At 44.1% G+C, this 21,741-nt stretch overlaps 1 protein-coding gene across 1 annotated transcript in view; it reads right to left on the bottom strand.

The window, feature by feature from the left end:
• The window catches only part of fndc5a (fibronectin type III domain containing 5a), a 59,311-nt gene extending 38,002 nt beyond the window's left edge, over window positions 1-21,309 (bottom strand). Inside the window, exons 1-3 of the mRNA XM_072247081.1 lie at window positions 21,287-21,309; window positions 11,415-11,494; window positions 1,912-2,027 (exon numbers count right to left, since the gene is read on the bottom strand). Coding sequence (XP_072103182.1) covers window positions 1,912-2,027; window positions 11,415-11,494; window positions 21,287-21,309 — 219 coding nt within the window. The remainder of the gene's footprint in view (window positions 1-1,911; window positions 2,028-11,414; window positions 11,495-21,286) is intronic.
• Between the last annotated feature and the right edge of the window lie 432 nt (window positions 21,310-21,741).

Genomic DNA, 21,741 nt, shown 5'->3' with positions numbered 1-21,741 from the left:
CGAGCGATGTTCGGCAGGTGGCGTGTGCTTTCACACAGAGCATGAGTGCATGAGTGACAGGCAAGTTCAAGATGAGCTCCAACTTAAGTGCACATTTGACTGTTTAAGAGTAATGGGTCCTTTTTGCTTTTTTTTTCTTTCTTTCATTTAATAACTGTCTGCTTAACTCAACACTCTCAAATGTTCTCCTTTGTAATGGTACGCAGTGTACAATCTGTAATTTCTTGCCGGGGGCAGTAGAGCACACAGCGTTCACATAAACTTGGTTCTGGGTGGGCGAGACAACCCAATCTCATGGATTTGCCGGGACAGAGGTCGCAGACACCCTGGACGTACGAAGCCTGAGAAAGGTGGGAATCGAGTGGCTGTTCGCAAGGGGCGCCCAGTAAAAGGGGGTTTCACTTTGTACGGGGCCCTCCTTTGGTCAGGGTCAACCATGGATACTTTGTCCCAGCTGTCTACACGGTATGCAAGCCAGGACAGTATGAAACGGCGAGCAAGCTGTTGCCCATGCAGTCAGCTCTCTCTCTCTCCAGACAGCTGATGAATGCAAAGGAACGGCAGAGACTGGTACAGTTTGTCACCAGCGGTGTTACAGGAGGTTTCAGTCAGAGTTCAACTCAATGTAACACTGCCTTAGGGACTCCGGCTCCGTACTTTTCCTTGGGGTTCACTCCCGAAGCCTTCCCCATGAGTGGACTTTTCCTTGGGGTTCACTCCCGAAGCCTTCCCCATGAGTGGACTTTTCCTTGGGGTTCACTCCCGAAGCCTTCCCCATGAGTGGACTTTTCCTTGGGGTTCACTCCCGAAGCCTTCCCCATGAGTGGGTATCGCCACAAGGCAGCAGAAGTTTGAGATCAGAGTTTTCCTTCTCCTAGTTGTGCTGCCAACCGCGGCGAACTGGCCCTCTCTGCCTGAGGCGACTGGTCTTAAAGTGCCAGTAACCCGCCTTTGCCCATTCTCCTGTCAGAAGAACAGTTCCACAGGGTTTAGTTGTTAAGCCACACATGGAGGCCAGGTGATGGACTTGGTTGTAAGAAGCTATTTGAGACACACATCATTTGGAGCATTTAATAGGCAGTGGCAGCTTATCCCCACTACCATCCCCGCTATAACAGCCTTAAGAAACCAATTTACTCTACGCTCATCAAAACATTCTGTTTTGTAATAATTTTGCTGTATTAAGACAACTTTGTCTCCACGCACACAAGAGACAGAGTAAACTCGTCAAATTTTAATATTTAGCAGCTTGATTAATATTTAAGAACCTAAGAATGCCTAATTATTTAGCATTTTGTTTCCATTCACAATTCCCAGAGCAAACACAGGCAATATCTGAAATAGTAATTCTGAATCCATTTACTGCTTTAGTGTCACCTGCCTAGGGTTCTACCCAAAAGACTAGCAGTCCTTACTTAAATAGCAATTGAATTGCAAAGAAAATAATCTACTTTTGCTAGATTTGAATCTTCAAAAAAAGTTCTTATTTCTTGTTACACACATAAAAGTTGCTGGTGAACGCAGCAGGCCAGGCAGCATCTCTAGGAAGAGGTACAGTCGATGTTTCAGGCCGAGACCCTTCGTCAGGACTAACTGAAAGAAGAACTAGTAAGAGATTTGAAAGTGCCCACTTTCAAATCTCTTACTAGCGCTTCTTTCAGTTAGTCCTGACGAAGGGTCTCAGCCCAAAACGTCGACTGTACCTCTTCCTATAGATGCTGCCTGGCCTGCTGCGTTCACCAGCAACTTTTATGTGTGTTGCTTGAAATTCCAGCATCTGCAGATTTCCTCATGTTTGCGTCCTATTTCTTGTTTCCTTCTCACAGTTCATGGAACATATAAGGCACAAACACAAAATCAGGTAGGCGGAATTTGTATCAAAAAGTTCCAAAAAAGTAAATACAATAATACCTGTTGTGATATAGCATAGCCAATAACTGCATCGCCATTAGGAACTTCCCACGATACCACCGCCGAGTTGGCTTGCAGATGTCGCACCGTGACATTGACAGGGGCTGCTAATATGTCTACAAACAAAGAAAATAATCTCATTAAAACAAATCTCTTCAATTTCTTTAAAATATACTGATCAGTGAGTGAACTTGGACTTTCCTCCTTGGAGCGACAGAGGATGAGACGCGGCCTGATAGAGGTGTATAAGATGGTGGGATGGTATTGATCGTGTGGCTTTTTCCCTGGGCTGAAATGGCTAACATGAGGGGGCATAGTTTTAAGGTGTTTGGAAGTAGGTACAAGGGGATGTCAAAGGTAAATTTTTCACACAGAGAGTGATGAGTGCATGGAATGCACTGCCAGCGAAGGTGGTAGAGGCAGATCAATAGGGTCTTTTAAGAGACTCTTAGATAGGTACATCTTAATTAATTAATAGGTATCCGTTTGTCTCATGAGACCATGGATTTGCGCCTTGGAAGGTTTCCAGGGTGCAGGCCTGGGCAAGGTTGTATGGAAGACCGGCAGTTGCCCATGCTGCAAGTCTCCCCTCCCCACACCACCGATGTTGTCCAAGGCATTAAGACCCATACAGCTTGGCACCAGTGTCGTCGCAGAGCAATGTGTGGTTAAGTGCCTTGCTCAAGGACAGACAAGCTGCCTCAGCCAAAGCTCGAACTAGCGACCTTCAAATTACTAGACAAACGCCTTAACCACTTGGCCACACGCCAATATGGAGCTTAGGAAAATAGAGGGCTATGCAGTAGGGAAATTCTAGGCAGCTTCTAGAGTAGGTTACATGGTTGGTACAACATTGTGGGCCAAAAGGCCTGTAATGTGCTGTAGATTTCTATGTTTCTGTGTTTCTAATACTTGAAAAGTGCTTTTTCACTTGAAGTTGCATAATATTTACCCGAATTCAAAGGAATCAAAATACATTTATTATCAAAGTGTGTATGCACTATACAAGCCTGAGATTCAATTTCCTCACCGACTGCCTCGAAACAAAGAACCATGGAACCTACCCATTCAATAAAAACATCAACCCCCTCCCCACATGCAAAAAAACAAATTGCACAAACAGCAACAAAAAATGAGCAAAAATACAGAATCTGAAAGCACAAAATCAAAAGGCACATTTCAGTGTTCATTATCTGCAGGCCACCCTGCTTCCAAAACCACTCAAAAATAGCAACAAAGGGGCAACAAGAACTAGAGCACATCATAAAGTGATATACAAAGTCCAATCCACAAACTGCATTGATTAAAACCAAATTATATTGTTCTCAGTTTTACTATTTCTATTCTTACTGTTATGAGGCATGACTGCCCATGAGAAATAAGTCAGGTAATAGATGGCTTTGTGGCTAAGTTTGCTGACGATACGAAGATAGGTGGAGGGGCCGGTAGTGCTGAGGAAACGGAGAGTCTGCAGAGAGACTTGGATAGATTGGAAGAATGGGCAGAGAAGTGGCAAATGAAGTACAATGTTGGAAAGTGTATGGTTATGCACTTTGGCAGAAAAAATAAACGGGCAGACTATTATTTAAATGGGGAAAGAATTCAAAGTTCTGAGATTCAACGGGACTTGGGAGTCCTCGTACAGGATTCCCTTAAAGTTAACCTCCAGGTTGAGTTGGTAGTGAAGAAGGCGAATGCAATGTTGGCATTCATTTCTAGAGGAATAGAGTATAGAAGCAGGGATGTGAGGTTGAGGCTCTATAAGGCACTGGTGAGACCTCACTTGGAGTACTGTGGGCAGTTTTGGTCTCCTTATTTAAGAAAGGATGTGCTGGTGTTGGAGAGGATACAGAGAAGATTCACTAGAATGATTCCAGGAATGAGAGGGTTAACATATGAGGAACGTTTGTCCGCTCTTGGACTGTATTCCTTGAAGTTTAGAAGAATGAGGGGAGACCTCATAGAAACACTTCGAATGTTAAAAGGCATGGACAGAGTGGATGTGGCAAAGTTATTTCCCATGATGGGGGAGTCTAGTATGAGAGGGCATGACTTCAGGATTGAAGGGCGCCCATTCAGAACAGAAATGCGAAGACATTTTTTCAGCCAGAGGGTGGGGAATCTATGGAATTTGTTGCCACGGGCAGCAGCGGAGGCCAAGTCATTGAGTATATTTAAGGCAGAGATTGATAGGTATCTGAGTAGCCAGGGCATCAAAAGTTATGGTGAGAAGGCGGGGCAGTGGGACTAAATAGGATAAAATGGATCAGCTCATGATAAAATGGCGGAGCAGACTCGATGGGCCGAATGGCCTATTTCTCCTTTGTCTTATGGTCTTATGGTCTTATGGTCTAAAATGAAACACAATGTATCACACTATCTCCATTGTACACAGAGTGCAATTCAAAGTAGAACTGATATGTCAACGGCATCTTATAGTGTATTTATCAGGTATTAAACTCTCCCAAGAAGGTGTAATTTATCTCTGAAATGAATATCGACCCTAATATTTTGTATTTTATTTTCTGTGATTTCGCTCATTCTTTCCATTCTTTCTTGTTGCTGTTTGTGCGATTTGTTTTGTTTGGCACGTGGGGGAGGGCTGATGCTCTTCAAAATCAGGTTTAATATCACCAGCATGTGTTGTGAAATTTGTTAACTTTGTTGGCAGCATGAGAGCTGCTCTCTCGACTTGCCTTTTCATGGGGCCCCGGATGTTCCTGGTTACAACATGTATCTTTAGCACGTGGGGAGGTTTTTGCAAGGGTTCCATGGTTTTCATTGTTTTCCAGTGGAAGATGAATCCCAGGGTTGTATACAGCATACGTACATTGATAATATTTTGAATTCTTTGAATCCTTTATTAACAGGGAGGTGTTGTAAGTTGCTCACTTTTTTAGGTTTCTTCTCAGCTGAGCCTTCTAGTTACCATTTGATCAGTAATTCAGAGGATAAGTCCTGAAACTTTTACTTCGTTTGCAATTAAACAAAGGAAGAACTTACAAGGACTCTTCATTTTCAATATTTATTATTTTTTTATTATTATTTTTTTCTCTTTATTGCATCATTATCTGCTGTGTCATATGATGTAGCTGATCATGGTTCCAAGCCCATGACTGTTCTTGCAAATTTTTCTGCAGAAGTGGTTTGCCATTGCTGCCTTCCGGGAAGTGCCTTCACAAGATGTGACCCCTGCCATTATCAATACTCTTCGTAGATTGTCTGCCTGGTGTCAGTGGTCGCATAACCAGGACTTGTGATGTGCACCGGCTGCTCATACGACCATCCACATCCTGTTCCCATGGCTTCATGTGACCCTGATCCCGGGGTGGGGAAGGGCTGAGCAGGGGCTACACCTTGCCCAAGGGTGACCTGCAGGCTAGCGAAGGGAAGGAGCATCTTACACCTCCTTTGGTAGAGACGCATCTCCACAGCGCCTCCCCTTTCTCTTTACAGTATTTACTGTAAATGCTCGCAAGAAGATGAATCTCAGGGTTGTATATGGTCATGTACATGTACTTCAATAACAAAATTTACTTTGAACTTTGCAATATTTTTGCCGTTGCTCTAAGTTGTATGAAGTGTGGCCATCAATTTTTAAACTTAACAAGGATTTGCCAGCCAGGTAAATGACAGTACTCACACCATGTCCCACGCCTGAATTTGGACACTGTAAATGTTAACACACACGTGTTCCTAACCCTAATGATCACTGAGTTCCTCTACAAGGAACCAGCCCTTTTGGTCCTCACCAACTATCACATATTCATTTACTTTAATACCATTTTATCTTTCCAACATTGCCATTATCTCATAGAAGGTTCGCCACTCACCTACATGTTAGAAGCAAAATACACTGGGCACTTAACCTAATGCACACTGCATGTCATTGGAACATGAGAGGAATTCCTGCCCGCCCAAGGGAAATGCACACCGCCTTATGTACATAGAACGGTAAAGCACAAGAGAGGGGGGTCCCAAGTCAGAACCCCTGCCAAAGGCCATTGGTCACCACCCTTTAGGCAGAATATGCTCCATTGTACAAACCTTACACAGGCATGCAGACTCCGCACAGAATCTGATCAAACCCAGTTCAATGGAGCCATGAGGCAATGGATCTTGCCACTGCACCACTAATGGGACAGGTCTTCTGCTACACTGGGTTCACCAGCCTCCTGCACACTGGAACACTTTGTATCTTCCAGCACGGTCACTGACACAATCTTCCTTGAGGAACCCATGTCCCGCTGCATCAGCAAATGCCAGAGCAGTGGAGGGCCTTGCCAGAGTACTGTCATTTACTTGAGCTGGTTGCACTGGCAGCAACATCTACACTCCACCATGCTCCCACCACAGCTCACAATCTGCCACAACTGTCAATTAAGCTGAACGTTCAAAGTATACGATTCTGAAATTCTTCAGTTCTCCAGGTAGCCATGAAACCAAGAAAGAAAATGTAGCCCCCCCGGTAAGCCTCAGGCTCGCTCAGCTCGCTTCCGTCTAGGGGGAGCCCCGTCAACCTGGGTAATCAAGCTGTGTGTTGTGTCCCCTGTGTAACATCAGTACCCCTAAATAACATTCAGTCCACAATGTGCGGTTAAACGATTAAGATTTTATATTTAAGTATGGGGTTAGTAGAGAAACAAAAGAAAGGAAAACGAATAAAAGGCGCCAATAATCTCATAAACATGTCCAGTGCACAAACGTTGGAGCTCACGGATTCCCTTTCGCTGATCCTCCTTTGCTCGTCGTGATCCCTGGGCTCCCGCCCCGAGCCCAGGCCCAGCGGGTCCGGCAACCGTCTCCCCAAGCTACCTCTTCCCTCTTCATCCTCTTTGCGCCTTCTCCCCTGAAGCCCGCGCAAACTAACAGCTTTCACACAGACAGAAAGAATAACATCTATCTCAATTGGTTAACAAATGAATAAAAGTCCCACTATCACTAATTATAATCCAAACATACTGCTATAGAGAACCACTGTCTCAGCAGTTAACAGTACAGAGAAGCCATTTTATTCACCTTAGTAGTAACGTAAAAGAAGAAACCCTTACAAAAAGAGAGGCCCCAAATCCCCTCTCCCCGCAAAAAAAAATGAACTAAAACGGAACAGGCACATTGACCCCCATATACCTCCTCCCACACAAAAATCAAGCAAAGCAGATCGGATACATCGACAAGGTTGAGGAACTGGAGATGGTGCTGGATGCACTCAGGGCCATCCGGGAGGCTGAAAGCCTCATAAATGAGTTTACTGAGGTGGTCACACTCAAAATGCAGGATTCAGATTGTAGATGGGTGACCGCCAGGAGAAGTAAGGGGAATGAGCTGTCAGTACAGGGCTCCCCTGTGGCTGTCCTCCTCGTATTCCTTCGGATACTGCTGGGCAGGATGACCTAAAAGAGTGATGTCTCTGAGACTCAGCAGGGAAAGGTAAAGTCAAATAGGGCAGTAGTGAAAGGAGACTCATTAGTTAGGAGGATGGACAGGAGTTTCTGTGCATATGAAAGAGAAGCCAGGGTGGTGTGCTGCCTCCCAGATGATAGGGTCCAGGATGTCTCAGAGCCGCTGCAGAAGATTCTCAAGAGGGAGGGTGAGCAACCAGGGGCCGTGGTGGACATTGGCACCAATGACATAGGTAGAAAGAGGGAAGAAGTCCTGTGCAGTGTGTGTAAGGAGTTAGAGAGAAGGCTGAAGAACAGAACTTCCAAGGTAGTAACCTCTGGATTACATGCAGTGCCACCTGATAGTGACGGCAGGAATGGGATGATAGTGCAGATGAATGAGTGGCTGAGGAACTGGTGCAGTGGGCAGGGTTTCAGATTTCTGCATCACTGGCATTTCTTCTCGGGAAGCATGACCTGTCCAAAAGAATTCTACGTTCTAAAACTTTGATTTTCAGCACCTGCAGATTTTCTCTTGTTTTAGGTTACACCTGAACCGAGGGGACTAATATCCTTGCGGGTAGGTTTGCTGGAACTGTTGGGGAGGGTTTGGCAGGGAGGATGGGAACCAGAGTGATAGGGCTGAGGATGGGGCAGCTGGTATACGAGTCGATGCAGTGTGTAGTGAGACTGTGAGGATGGACAGGCTGATGATGGGGCAAAATTGCAGTCAGTGGGAACTGAAGTCCTGAGAGCTTCTCAAACCACAGCATGGACCAAGCAGCTGAATTGGAGAAGACAAAAGGTGGGAGCCTGTGTTTCATAATAAACTCCTGTGGTGCTCAGCTGTGGCAGGTTTTGTCGTACTCTTGTTCCCCTGACCTACAACATCTCATGAATAATTGTTGACCGTTCTACCAACCAAGAGGGTTCTCCTTCATGATCCTGACTGCAGTTTACATACCGCCAAAACCTGATGTTAATCAGGCAATCAAGATATTGAATGCTGCCGTCACCAAACAAGAAACAGCTCACCCCAACACATTCCAAATTATAGATGGGGTCTTCAATCAGGCTTGTTTGAGGAAATCTCTGCCCATTTATCATGAACGTAGAACCTATAGCACCAGGAGTCCCATCACACTCGACCATTGCTATACGATGATGAGGAATGACTACTGTTTCATGCCTAGACTGCACTTTGGGAAATCTGATCACCTGGCTGTCCTTCTCCTCCCTGAGTACAGGCAGAGGCTAAAGAGCAGGACTCTAAAGACAACAAAGAGGCGGCCGCAGGAGGCAGAGGAGTGGCTGCGGATTTGCTTCGAGTCAGTGGACTGGGACGTTTTCAAGGGCTCATCAGAGGATCTGAATGAACGCACCACGGTTGTCATGGACTTCATAAAAACAATCATAGACAAGTGTGTCCCCATCAACTCACTCAGAGTCTTTCCCAACCAGAAGCTCTGGATGAACCATGAGATCTGAAACCTGCTGAGGGTCAGATTAGTGCCATTCAGGTCTGGCGACCAAGTAAGGTGCAAGAGATCCAGGTATGATCTCTGGAAAGCCACCTCAGGTGAAAAGTGGCAATTCCAGACTAAACGTCAATCATCAAAGGATGCTTGCCAGCTGTGACAGGGCTTGAATTTTACTAACTCTTACGAAGTGAAACTAAGCGACATAGGTGATAACAAGTCTTCGCTCCCAGATGACTTAAGTGTCTTTTATGCTTGCTTTGACCATCAAAACGTGGAGGAACCTTCACAAACTTCCACAGCCCCTAGTGACCCTGTGATTTCAGTCTCTCAGGCTGAGGTGAGAGCATCCTTCAAGAGAGTGAACTCACGGAAAGCTTCCGGACCAGATGGGGTACCTGGCCAAGGACTAAAGATCTGTGCTGATCAACTGACAAGAGTGCTCACCAATTACATTTAACTTCTCGCTTCTGTAGTCTGGGGTACTCACCTGCTTCAAGCAGGCTTCAGTTATACCAGTGCCCAAGAAGAGCACGGTGACCTGCCTCAATGACGATCATCCAGCAGCACTTACATCCACTATGCTTTGAGAGGTTGGTAATGGAACATATCAACTCCTGTCTGAGGAGCAACTTGGATCCCTTCCAATTTTCTGACTGGCACGACAGGTCCACAGCAGATGCTCTTCACTCAACCCTGGAACATCTGGACGGCAAAGATGCATACGTATATCAGGATGCTCTTTATCAACTACAGCTCAGCATTCAATGCCATGATCCCCTCAAAACTAGTCAATAAGCTTCAAGACCTTGGCCTCAATACCTCCTCGATGTCCTTACTTGCAGACCCCAGTCAGTTCAGATTGGTAACAACATCTCCTCCACAATCTCCATCAGCACCGGTGCACCGCAAGGCTGTGCGTTTAGCCTCCTGCTCTACTTGACCGTGAGGCTAAGCACAGCTTCAATGCTGTTTATAAGTTTGCTGACGACTCCACTGTCATTGATCGAATCAGAAGTGGTAACAAGTCAGGATATAGGAAGGAGATTGAAAATCTGGCTGAATGGTGCCAGAACATCAACCTCTTACTCTATGTCAGCAAGACAAAGGAGCTGATTATTGACTTCAGGAGGAGAAAACCAGAGGTCTATGAGCCAGTCCTCGTTGGGATTCGGAGGTGGAGCAAGTCAGCAACTTTAAATTCCTCGTTTCAGAGGACCTGTCCTGGGCCCAGTATGTAAGTGCTTTTACAAAAAAAAAACAAGGCAGCACCTCTACTTTCTTACAAATTTGCAATGATTTGGCATGACATCTACAACTCTGACCATCTTCTATAGATATGCGGTGGGGAGTATATTGATTGGTTGCATCATCGTCTGATATGGAAACACCAATGTCCTTTAATGGTAAATCCTACAAAAAGCAGTGAGTTCAGCCCAGTCCATCACAGGTAAAGCCCTCCCCACCATTGAGCACATCTATACGGAGCGCTGTTGCAGGAGAATAGCATCCAACATCGGGGACCCCCACCGTGCAGGCCACGCTCACCTCCCACTGCTATCATTAGGATGAAGGTACAGGAGCCTCAGGACTCCTCACTGAACTGTTCCCACAATCAATGGACTCAATTTCAAGGACTCTTCATCTCATGTTATCAATATTTATTGTTTATTTGTTTGTTACTTATTTATGCATTTATTTATTTATATGTATTTGCACAGCTTGCTGTCTTTTGCACTTCGGTTGTCTGTTATGTTGGGTATGGTCTATCGTTGATTCTATCATGTTTCTTGGAATTACTGTGTATGCCCACAAGAAAATGAACCTCAGGACTGTATACGGAGACATATATGTGCTTTGGTAATAAATTTACTTTGAACTTTGTACACAAGATTGGCTCGTTGACAAGAAGCAGAGTTGGAATAAAGGAGGCCTCTTCTGATTGGCTGCCAGTGAGCTGTGTTGGGACCACTACTTTGTATGTTATATGTCAATGATTTGGATGATGTAATCGATGTCTGTGTGGCCAAGTTTTTAGATGATACAAACATAGGTAGAGTGGTAGTATTGAGGAAGCAGGAGACCGCTGAAGGATTCAGACAGATTGAGACAATGGGCAAAGAAATGGCCACTGGAATATAGTGTAAGGAAGTGTATGGTCATGCTAGAAAGAATGAAGTCACAGACTTTTCTAAATGAGGAGAACATTCAAAATTCAGATTATAAAGGGATTTGGGAATCCTCGTGCAGGAGCCCCTAAAGGTTAACTTGCAGGTTGAGTCAGTGGTGAGGAAAGCAAAGGCAATGTTGGCATTCACTTCAAGAGGACTAGAATATAAAAACAAGAACGTAATGCTGGGGCTTTATAAGCTACTGGTGACGTCTCACTTGAAGTATTGTGAGCAGTTTTGGGTCCCTTATGTAAGAAAGAATGTGCTGACGTTGGAGAGGGTTCAAAGAAGGTTCATGAAAACGATTCTGGGATTGAAAGTCTTATCATATGATGGCGTTTGATGGCTCTAGGCCTCTACTCACTGGAATTTAGAAGTATGAGTGGGTTCTCACTGAAACCTGTCAAATGTTGAAAGACTTGGATAGAGTGGATGTGGAGAGGATGTTTCTTAGAGTGGGGGGATTTCAAGACCAGGGCACAACCTCAGAAGAGAGAGATGTCCACTTAGAATGGAGATGAGGAGGAATTTCTTTAGCCAGAGGGTGATGAATCTAAGGAATTTTTTACCACAGGTGCCTGTGGAGGCCAGGTCTTTGAGTGTATTTAAGGCAGAAGTTGATAGATTCTTGATCAGTCTGGGTGTGAAAGGTAATGGGGAGAAAGCGGGAGAATGGAGTAGAGAGGGAAATGGATCAGCCATGATCAAATAGCAGAGCAAATTTGATGGGACAAACGGCCTAATTCTATGCCAATGACCTATGGTTTTATGTAAAGTGTTAATGTACAGCACTGTGGAAAAGTTTTAGCACGTATATCTAGCTAGGGTGCACAAGTCTTTTGCACAGTAATGTAGCAATTTTATGTATTCTACTGTACTGCTGCCCCCAAAAATAACAAATTTCATGACGTATGTGAGTGATGATAAATGTGATTCTGATATGCAGCTTTATTGTGGGCTGTGAGTGGGAGGGGGGCAGGGAGAGGGGAATCACGGTTGGGAAAAGGGGAAGAGAGAGGGGAGGGAGTGGGAAGCATAAGAGAGACATTCCGTAACGATCAATAAACCAATCATTTGGAATTAACCTTGCCTGGTGCCTCAGGGCTGCGTGTATCAGCACACGCACCACTCTACGCCCCGGCCTTTCTTCGCTGACACCTGTACCACACCCCTCACATAGCACTCCACCCTCACCATTCCCAGCATCCTTTGCTCCAGTCAGATCTACAAACTCCCCATCCGCTCCACATTGACAAATACAGTCTTAGGCACCCTAGCTATATATATGTGCCTGAGACTATTACACAGTACTGTATAAGGAGTGCTTGATTGCTCTAGGCCTGAACTTGCTAGAGTACAGAATGGTGCAGTGGGGTGGGGGGAAATCTCATTGAATAGAATAGAAAGGCCCAGACAGAGTAGATGTGGAGAGGACGTTCGACTCATGGGTGAAAACTCACGGCGAAAACCAGCAGGCACAGCCTCAGAATGGAGGGGCGTCCATTTAGAATAGAAATGAGAAGGAATTTCTTTAGCTAGAGGGTGGTGAATCTGTGGAATTCAGTGCCACGGCCGGCTGTGTAAGCCAAGTCACTGAGTATATTTCAGGCTGAGGTTGATAGATTCTTGGTTAGTCAGGGTATAATAGGTTATGGGGAGAAGGTGGGAGAATGGATTTGAAAAGGATAATAAATCAGCCATGATTTTATTTATTGAGATACAGTGCAGAATAGGCCACTCCAGTTCTTAGAGCCGTGCCACCCAGCAACCCCCCTCCCCACCCCCAATTTAACCCTTGCCCCGAACCCCCGAACCTGGAGGACCGGTGGAACACCCTTAGTCTGGCCTCTACCCTTTGACCTATTTGGCGTGGGTGACCCTACCAAGAGCCAAAGCATAAGGCCCTGACTCCAGCCAACATAGCTCTCCGGGTCATTGAGGCACGCAAGCCTCCAAACCCTACGGCAAGGTTGTGGTCTTCTAGGAGGACATAACTTTGTGAATTAGGAATAAACTGGAGAGTTTGGAGAAAAACCATGAGCTCATAGAGAGAGAATGTGCAAACTCATTAAGATAGAGGTCAGGGTGCAAACCCAGTCACAGGTGCCACTAATCTATTCTAATTGACATATTTTGGACCAGTTTGATTCAGATAAAACTTTCTTCCGGGATACATATTTTAAAACTAAAAGTGTAACAGCAATTCAAAAATAAGCTGACATGGAAGAACCTCCAAGAGGATCACCATCTTGCCGTAGGGTTTGGAAGCTTGTGAGAGACTAAGTTCTGTACATTGATAAGGAAATTGACTACTATACCTGCAAAGAGCCTGTTCCTACCCTAGGTAACTGTAGCTGTTTTGTATCTTAGCAACTTAATGGATTAGGGAGTCTCAGCAACAGTGGTTCCACTCTCTAATAATGGCTTTATTCAGTATAAGTTTTGTTTCACATTTCTATGGCCCTAACGTTGCAATGGTTATATCAGATTTTGATTGCACTTATTAAAGTGTGCCCTAAAAATTGGAGCAGATTGGTACCCCCAAAGAACTAAGCAGTGATGAAAGAATCTGATTACACTGCACAGCAATATTTATTATAATTGCCTGAGTTCAATTTTATTAACCATAGAACCATAGAAACTACAGCACAGAAACAGGCCCTTTGGCCCTTCTTGGCTGTGCCAAACCATTTTCTGCCTAGTCCTACTGACCTGCAAACGGACCATATCCCTCCATACACCTCCCATAATAAATAAAGTGAAATACATTTCTCACAATAGAAGCATCTATTCCCAGCTTGCTCTTATCTAACTCTGTGGGGGATGCTCCAGATTCCACAACTTCAAAGAACAGTTCAGTTCAGAATTGAACTCAGCTAGTGGGTTATCCATATCTGGAATCCTTTCAAAGCAATGAAGTTGCAATTCCAACAAATTTGTGAAGCAATCAGTTGCTGTACTTCAAGCTTCTTCAAGCTGCCTCTACTGAGGAGGGGAAGAAAGGATCAGCCATGTCTGAATGGCGGGGCGGACTCGATGGGCCTAATTCCTTTGGTCTTCTATTTTTATGATTTCCATTATACCATTAATATATCCACATCCAACAATGGAGTACCTCAATTAAACTGCTTATTTGCTCTGCACATGAAATGCCCTCTATTGGTCTCGGCAGTCCAGGAGAGAGTAAAATCATGTTAGTCCATTCTGTACAGAGTAAATTTGCAGTCACTTTCTTAAATCAATTTAAAGATTCGGAGGAGCAAAAATAATATTGGTATTTTTTTCAGGATCAGAATCAGTTTTATTACCACTGATATATATTGTGAAATCTGTTGTTTTTTTCTGCAGCAGCACAGTGCAATACATAAAAAATTAGTATATGTTATACTAAGAAATATAAAAATGAATTAGTAGTGCAAAATGTGAGGTAATGTTCGTTTATTTATTTATTTATTTATTTATTGAGATACAGTGTGGTATAGTCCCTAACAGCCCTTCAAGACATTCCATCCAGTCATCCCCCAATTTAATCCCAGCCTAATCACAGGACAATTTATGACCAATTAACCTAGCAACCGATAAGTCATTGGACTGTGGGAGGAAACCGGAGCACCCGGAGGAAACCCACGCAGTCACAGGCAGAACGTACAAACTTTCAGGCAGCGATGGGAATTGAACCCCGATCGCCTGTACTGTAAAGCGTGGTGCTACCCACCACGCCAGCAGGCCACCTGCGTTCATGGGCTCACGGTTCACTCAGAAGTTTAATGGCGGAGGAGGAGAAGCTGGTCCTAAAATGTTGAATATGTGCCTTCAGGCTCCCGTACCTCCCTCCCTGATCGTACCAGTGAGAAGAGGGAATGGCCTGGATGGTAAGGTTCCTTAATGGTCGATGGCACCTTCATGGTGCATTGCCTTTTGAAGAAAACTTTGATGGTGGGAGGCTAGTGCCCATAAGGGAGCTTCTTCTCAATGCTACCATCATCAGGGAGGAGGTTCGAACGGTATAATAGTCACAGAATTTACAAATTACACCATGCAAATGCCCAATTCTACATTCCCTTATCCGCTGCTGTTAGCAGCTTCTTTCAGAGTTCTTCTCTACAAAACTTTCTTTGGATGAACTATGTACATTTACTCTTGTTTCTTAGCAAACTGTGTAGTTTCAGGGTGGGTTGAGCTGTAACCATTGAATATACTGCATGAGTTACAAAAACCCATGAAATTGAATGTCTTTTTGTCTAGCTTTTTATACCACAGCTGTTGCCTGTTGAAAAACACTCCTGTCACAGTGTAACAGTTTTGGTTCTAAGTGCACTTTGGAATTTCATTTAATGACTATATGAAGTGATGACAGGCAGTAGTGGTAGGTCAATATTGTGACTTAAAATTGTTTTTCCCATTAGAATCACACCTAATCACACAGCAGAATGCAGCTTCATGTGTAACACTTTACACTGTAATGTTTACGCAACCATAGAGGGCTATGAAGGAAATGTTAAGTATATTTAAAGCACAGGTTGATAGGTTCTTGATTAGTCAGGATGTCAAAGGTTGCAGGGAGAAGGCTGGGCAATGGGATTGAGAGGGATAGCAAATCAGCCATGATGGAATGGGTCAACAGACTTGATGGGCTGAATGGCCTTATTCTATTCCTCTATCTGTGTCCATGTCTGGGTGGATACATCTGTAGCAAAGGAGGTGTGAGATGCTCCTTCCATCCACCAGCCTGCAGGTCACCCTTGGGTGAAATGTAGCACCTGCTTAGCCCCTACACCCCCCAATCAGGGTCACGTGAATCCATGGGAGCAGGTGGTGGATGGTCGTATGAGCAGCTGGTGCATATCTGTGGTAAACCATATATATATATATATATGTTGTAACTGGGTTACCTGTCTGGACATGCCCCCCCCTGCTGACTGCTCCTGTGGCTCCTCCCACAGACCCCTGAATAAAGGCAATTGTGCCACTGCTCCTCCCTCAGTCCAGGGGCAGATACGCAACATGGTGGAGGTCACATTTTACTTCGAATAAAAGCCTTTCAGTATTTACTCTACTTCCAGTCTTTTGGAGTAAATGATAGTGCATCAATATCGCAAGGCCTGGTTATGCCACCACCGACACCAGGCAGTCAATCTCTGAAGAGTACTGCTAAAGGCTGGGGTCAACGTCTTGTAAAGACACTACCCTGAAGAAGGAAATGATAAACCATTTCTGCACAAAAATTTGCCAAGAACAATCGTGGTCATGGAAAGACCATGATCGCCTACGTCTAACGACACGGCACATAACAAACGAACAATATCTTATGGTCAACTGATTTAAAAAGAGCATCTACACTACTCAGGCTTTTGTTTCAATATGTGCATGTACTTTGGTTGAAAAAAAACTAATCAGATAGAAAACTTAAAATACTTCAGTTTTTGAAGGGAAAAGCTTTGTTATTAATGCTTGAATTTGACTCGTGGATATTGAGAAATGCTTGGTGATATCTGTTGTGAATTTAATATTTCAATAATATTTGAGTAATTTTGTATATGTATTGTTTAACTAAGCATTCTTGTTCATTTAAATAACTCATTATGGTTCTATGTAAAATTACATCATTATGCTGTCACATGATAAGTGTATAGCCTACTTAAAGTAAACACAAAGTTAGACTCATGTTTCAGACTCGCGTCTCTTCTCTTGAATTAGTGTAATGTTTTCAAGTTACAAAGCATTACAATAGCCCAGGGGGGAAAAGTTTCCAAATATTTGACAGTATTCAATACCAAATTCTTTTTCCAACAATCCAGGACATTTTCCAAGTATTGATCAGTTTTCTGGCCGTTAGTCATCTTCTGGCTCACTCTTCAAAAGTTCTCCAGTTCCCGCCAGTTTGCAGAGCCTTTCATGTTGATAATGACTTCATCTCATCTCACAAGCACCCTGTGACCCACTCAGATTCCAGCATTTCCCACGAGCTCATCAATTTTTAAGCTCCAACTATACAGATAATCAATACCCTGTGTTGTTGAGGACTAGACCTAGGAATGCTCACCAGGGTAGGGGTTCATCGATGGGGAGTCAGTGGTGCAAGCATTAACCCACTGGATCTTGGCGTTAGGAGCCAGATTGTTGGGAAACATACAAATAATATCTAATAAAATTCAAAAAGAACTTCCTCATTCTGAAGAAGTATGATGGATGCAAAACACTAACTTGATTTCTCTTTGCCCAGATGCTGCCAGACCAGCTGAGTGATTCCGACACTTTCTGCTTTGAGTTCAATATTTAATGACAATTATCAGTTATAGTCAGTTTGATTTTATATTGACATCGCCCTCAATAGTGGTAGCTCGATATGGATCGCTTTATAAAGAATAACTACCAGAATTGTCCTGATAGTGTCAAGTAATGTAGAGGAGGCTTAACCCAAACACAGAGCTGTGAGTGAACATTTTAATAATAAACTGCAAAAATAACTAATGATGAGGGGCCACAAAATGAGAGAGGGACACAGATACTTAACACAATAAGACAACAAGCCAGCTGAAGGCTAGGAGCCACTGGTTGAGGCTGGCTTGATCCAGGGCTGGACAAGGACTGCGAACGAGAGCTGGGTTTAAATAGGATGCAGGTGACGAACTAGAAACGACTGGCAGATGATTCCTGTTAGCTGGGTGGAGACTGGGAGGTGCGTGACTGTGCAGGCCTGAAAGGTAGTTCTTCGATATGATGATAGAGTTTTAGAAGGAAGAGTTTTGCACAGAATTTCCTGGGCAGTATTGACTTGGCTGACTTCGTGGCAAAATATCATTATTCTGGACAGAAGAAGTAATGGTTACGAATCCTAGAGTCAATTACAATCTCAACCTGTAATTTCACTTTATTGTCTATCGCAATGGAGGTGACACCTTTTTTTTATTCATTTAGTGATACACCACGGAGTAGGGCCTTCCACCCCTTCGAGTCACAGTACGACAGCAAACCCTGACAAACCCAATTAACCCAAATCTAATCACGGGACAATTTACAATGACCAATTAACCTGCGCAGTATGTCTCTAGACTGTGGGAGGGAACTGGAGCACCCAGGGACACCCCACGCATTCCAAAGGAAGGACATAAAGAGACTCCTTACAGAACAGCCCCAGGATTGAACTCTGATCTCCGGAATGTCCCGAGCTGTCGTAGCGTCACATGAATCACTACTCTACTGTGGTGCAATGAAATGATTGGCAAATAATTATTAAAAATAAGACGCAGAAGAGGACTTTTGGCCTATGGTATCTGAGTCAGGTGATAGAGTCTAGCTAAACTTATCCCTCTGTGCAGCACGAGGTCCACAGCCCTACGAGTCACATCTCTTCAAAAGGTATACACATATCACGTGGTAGCGTGCGGACATATGCGATTTGCCTATATTTATCTATTACCATAATGAATTGTTTACATGAACAAGAATGAGTATTCTGCTCCTATATCTTACGGTCTATTATGGTGACTGTGTAGGCACGTGGCCAAGTGGTTAAGGCATTGGACTAGCTACCTGAAGGTCGTGAGTTCGAGCCCCAGCCGAGGGAATGTGTTGTGTCCTTGAGCAAGTCACTTAATCACACATTGCTCTGTGATGACACTGATGCCAAGCTGTATGGGTCCTAATGCCCTTCCCTTGGATAACATTGGTGTCGTGGAGAGGGGAGACTTGCAGCATGGGCAACTGCTGGTCTTCCATACAACCTTGCCCAGGCCTGCGCCCTGGAGAGTGAAGACTTTCCAGGCTCAGATCCATGGTCTCACAAGACTAACGGATGCCTTTATTAATATTATTATTATGGTGACATATACAGCACGTACCTTGATAATAAATTTACTTTAAACTTTGTTCATCATAGTAGGCTACAAAAAAGAATCATTCATCATTTACAAAAGTTCTCTTACAGCCACAAACATTTCCCCATAATCTTACCCTTGCACTTACGATCAATCAATAGTGCCTGTCACTATTCAGGGAGATGCTGCAAGCCCATCAGCACCAGGACTGCACGTCATCTCCGAAGCTTCTTTCCTGAAGCCATCCAGCTTCCCAACAAAGCTCACTCAGGTGTAACACACTAACTATCCCTACTCAACATCCGTTTAATCAAGGGTTCCCAACCTGGCATCCATGGACCCCTCAGTTAATGGTAAGAGCCCATGGCATTAAAAAAGATTGGGAACCTCTGCATTAAATGGTCTTTCCTGCTATCCTTGTTCTGCTGAAAGTTATTGAGCCTGTTCACATGATCACGTTTATCGACCGTTCTGCACATGTGACTGTTCTGCTAATTTTTGATTACTCAGGGCTGTTTGCACTGTTGTCTTATAATATTGTGTTGTCTGTTATGGTATAGCCTTGTGCTTTGTGCTCGGCACCAAACCACAATCATTTCTAGTACGTAAAGTGATTCTGATTCCAATACAGGTAGATCATTTTACACATGTTAAACTGGTATCAGGTGTCTGGACAGTGATTTTTCAATGTGCCTCTGAGGAACCTTGTATGTAAGGTGGAGGTTGATAGGTTCTTGAGTTTACCAGGGCAAGAAAGGTTACGGGGAAGGAGAATGGAGACCATGATGAAATGGTGGAGCAGATTCAATGGGCCAAACAGCCCAATTTTGCTCCTATCTCTTATGTTCTAAATCCTGTATAATGTTCCACCTCACAATTTTGGTAAAGCATCGAGTCATTCAGCCTATTGAGACCGTTCCAACTCGTTAATGAGTAAATCTCTTTATTCCTATCACCTATCAAAGAGAGGAGGAGATGGCGGCGCAATGCAGCTCGCAGCGGCCACTCCCGGTGGTGATATCTGTTATTTGTCAACTAGGGTGCTGTGCACAATCCTGATTTGATGGAGATGGACGTGAGAGCACGGAGGAACATCTGGTGAAACTTCTGAAATGCCTGCTTCGCTGCTGCTGCTTCTACGGTGAGGAAGGGCCCAAGTCCTCGGCTTTGCTTGTTGCTCGGCGGCCAGGGCGGGGTCGAAGCGCTGGGTAGAGGATGGTGCTCGGAGAGGCTGTGTCGGAGGGGCTGGTCGGAGGCTCGAAGTTTTCGGACGGACTCAGGGTCCGCTGCGGTTGGGTGCTTCCAATGGTGCTGCATCGGCAAGTTGGCGGCGCTTGGAGGTTCATGGCAGGGAGAGTTTCTCCCTTCTACCATCTGCGTGAGATGATGAGGCTATCTGGACTTTGAGACTTTTTTTTACCGTGCCCATGGTCTGCTCTTTATCAAATTATGGTATTGCTTTGCACTGTTGTAACTATATGTTATAATTATGTGGTTTTGTCAGTTCTAGTCTTGGTTTGTCCTGTGTTTTCTTGCGAGATCATTCTGGAGGAACGTTGAATCATTTTTTAATGCATGCATTTCTAAATGACAATAAACGAGGACTGAGTGTCCTCATAATCTAATCTAATCTAATCTAGCCTGCTGCTTATTTGTGGTGAAATAAATTTATCTTTTCCAGAAAGGATCTTTATCAGCACAGGCTGACGGGTTACAGTGACCTGGTCACTGAGGCTGTGGGCCCTATGCGGTCACACCAGCATATTTTATTCCAGGTATTTTTCGCCCAGTAGTCTTAGTGACTGTGTCGCAAAAGAATTGTTGCTTTAATAATTTTTCTATGTCAAGAAACACTGCTGCAGGACCGTACACAAATTAAAATCGATGAAACGCAGCAGAGAGTCCTGAGAGATGAACATTCATCTTAAGAGCTGGTTACTGATTATAAATCATTCCAGACTTCAGCAGGAATTTCCAAATACATTTAAATACAGGACAATGATAAAGTAGTGTTAAACGAAGGAACGGTGTAATCTATTGGCCATTTTTATATGTTTGTCATGTATCTGGCAAGACCTTGCCTTCTCGACTTGATATCTCATCTTGGCACATATAATTCATTATGGTTTGGTGTGCTGTTGTAAATGGGAAGTCTGACTTGAGAGGGGTATGAGCGTTTCTGACAACAAGTTCAAAATTCAACATTCATTTATCATCGAAGTAGGTATGCAGTATACCACCCTGCGATTCACCTTCCCACAGACAGCCACGAAACAAGGAAATGTCATGGAACCCATTCAAGACAAATATCAAGCACCCAACGCACAAATAAAAGAAAAAAATCGTGAAAATGGCAGAAAACGAGCGAAAAACATACAAACTGTTAAACATCAAACCGCAGAGTCCTTGAAACATTTGAAATACTTGTTAGGTTGAGTTGTTCTTTGACCTTAGCAACTTACTTGCAAGCGTTTCATCAGTGCGCTGTAGATTGTGGTGTGTCCTCCAAATGTTTGGCCTTTACATACTTTTCAATCAGCTGGCTGGCCATCATTTCAGAAACTCACTCGTGATGTGGGGAGGAAATCTGATCGGCTGTGCGGCAAACTTTGTGTGTCGTAGTCTGGAATTTTGCCCACATCGGTCCTTAAATAGGATCAAGGTCTACGTGTTTGCTTAAGAATTGTTCGCAGAAAATCACATCTGTAAAGCGTTTGTACATTCTCCCCATGACCGTGTGCGGTTCCCTCTGGACGCTCCAGTTTCTACCCACAGTCCAAAGACGTACTGATAGTAGGTTAATTGGTCATTGTAAACTCTCCTGTGATTAGGCTAGGGTTAAATTGGGGGATTGCTGGGCAGCAGGGCTTGAAAGATAGGAAGGGCCTATTCTACATTGTATCTTTAAATAACATAAAAATATAAAAATCCTATGAACTGAGAGAGTTTTGGATTGAAGAGGATCACAGTCTGCTCCTGTCAA

This window comes from Mobula birostris, chromosome 30, assembly GCF_030028105.1.
Source record: "Mobula birostris isolate sMobBir1 chromosome 30, sMobBir1.hap1, whole genome shotgun sequence".
In the NCBI taxonomy this organism is placed as follows: domain Eukaryota; kingdom Metazoa; phylum Chordata; class Chondrichthyes; order Myliobatiformes; family Myliobatidae; genus Mobula; species Mobula birostris.
Note: the sequence above shows the minus strand (reverse complement) of the source record. Positions and strands in the feature narration are given on the sequence as shown.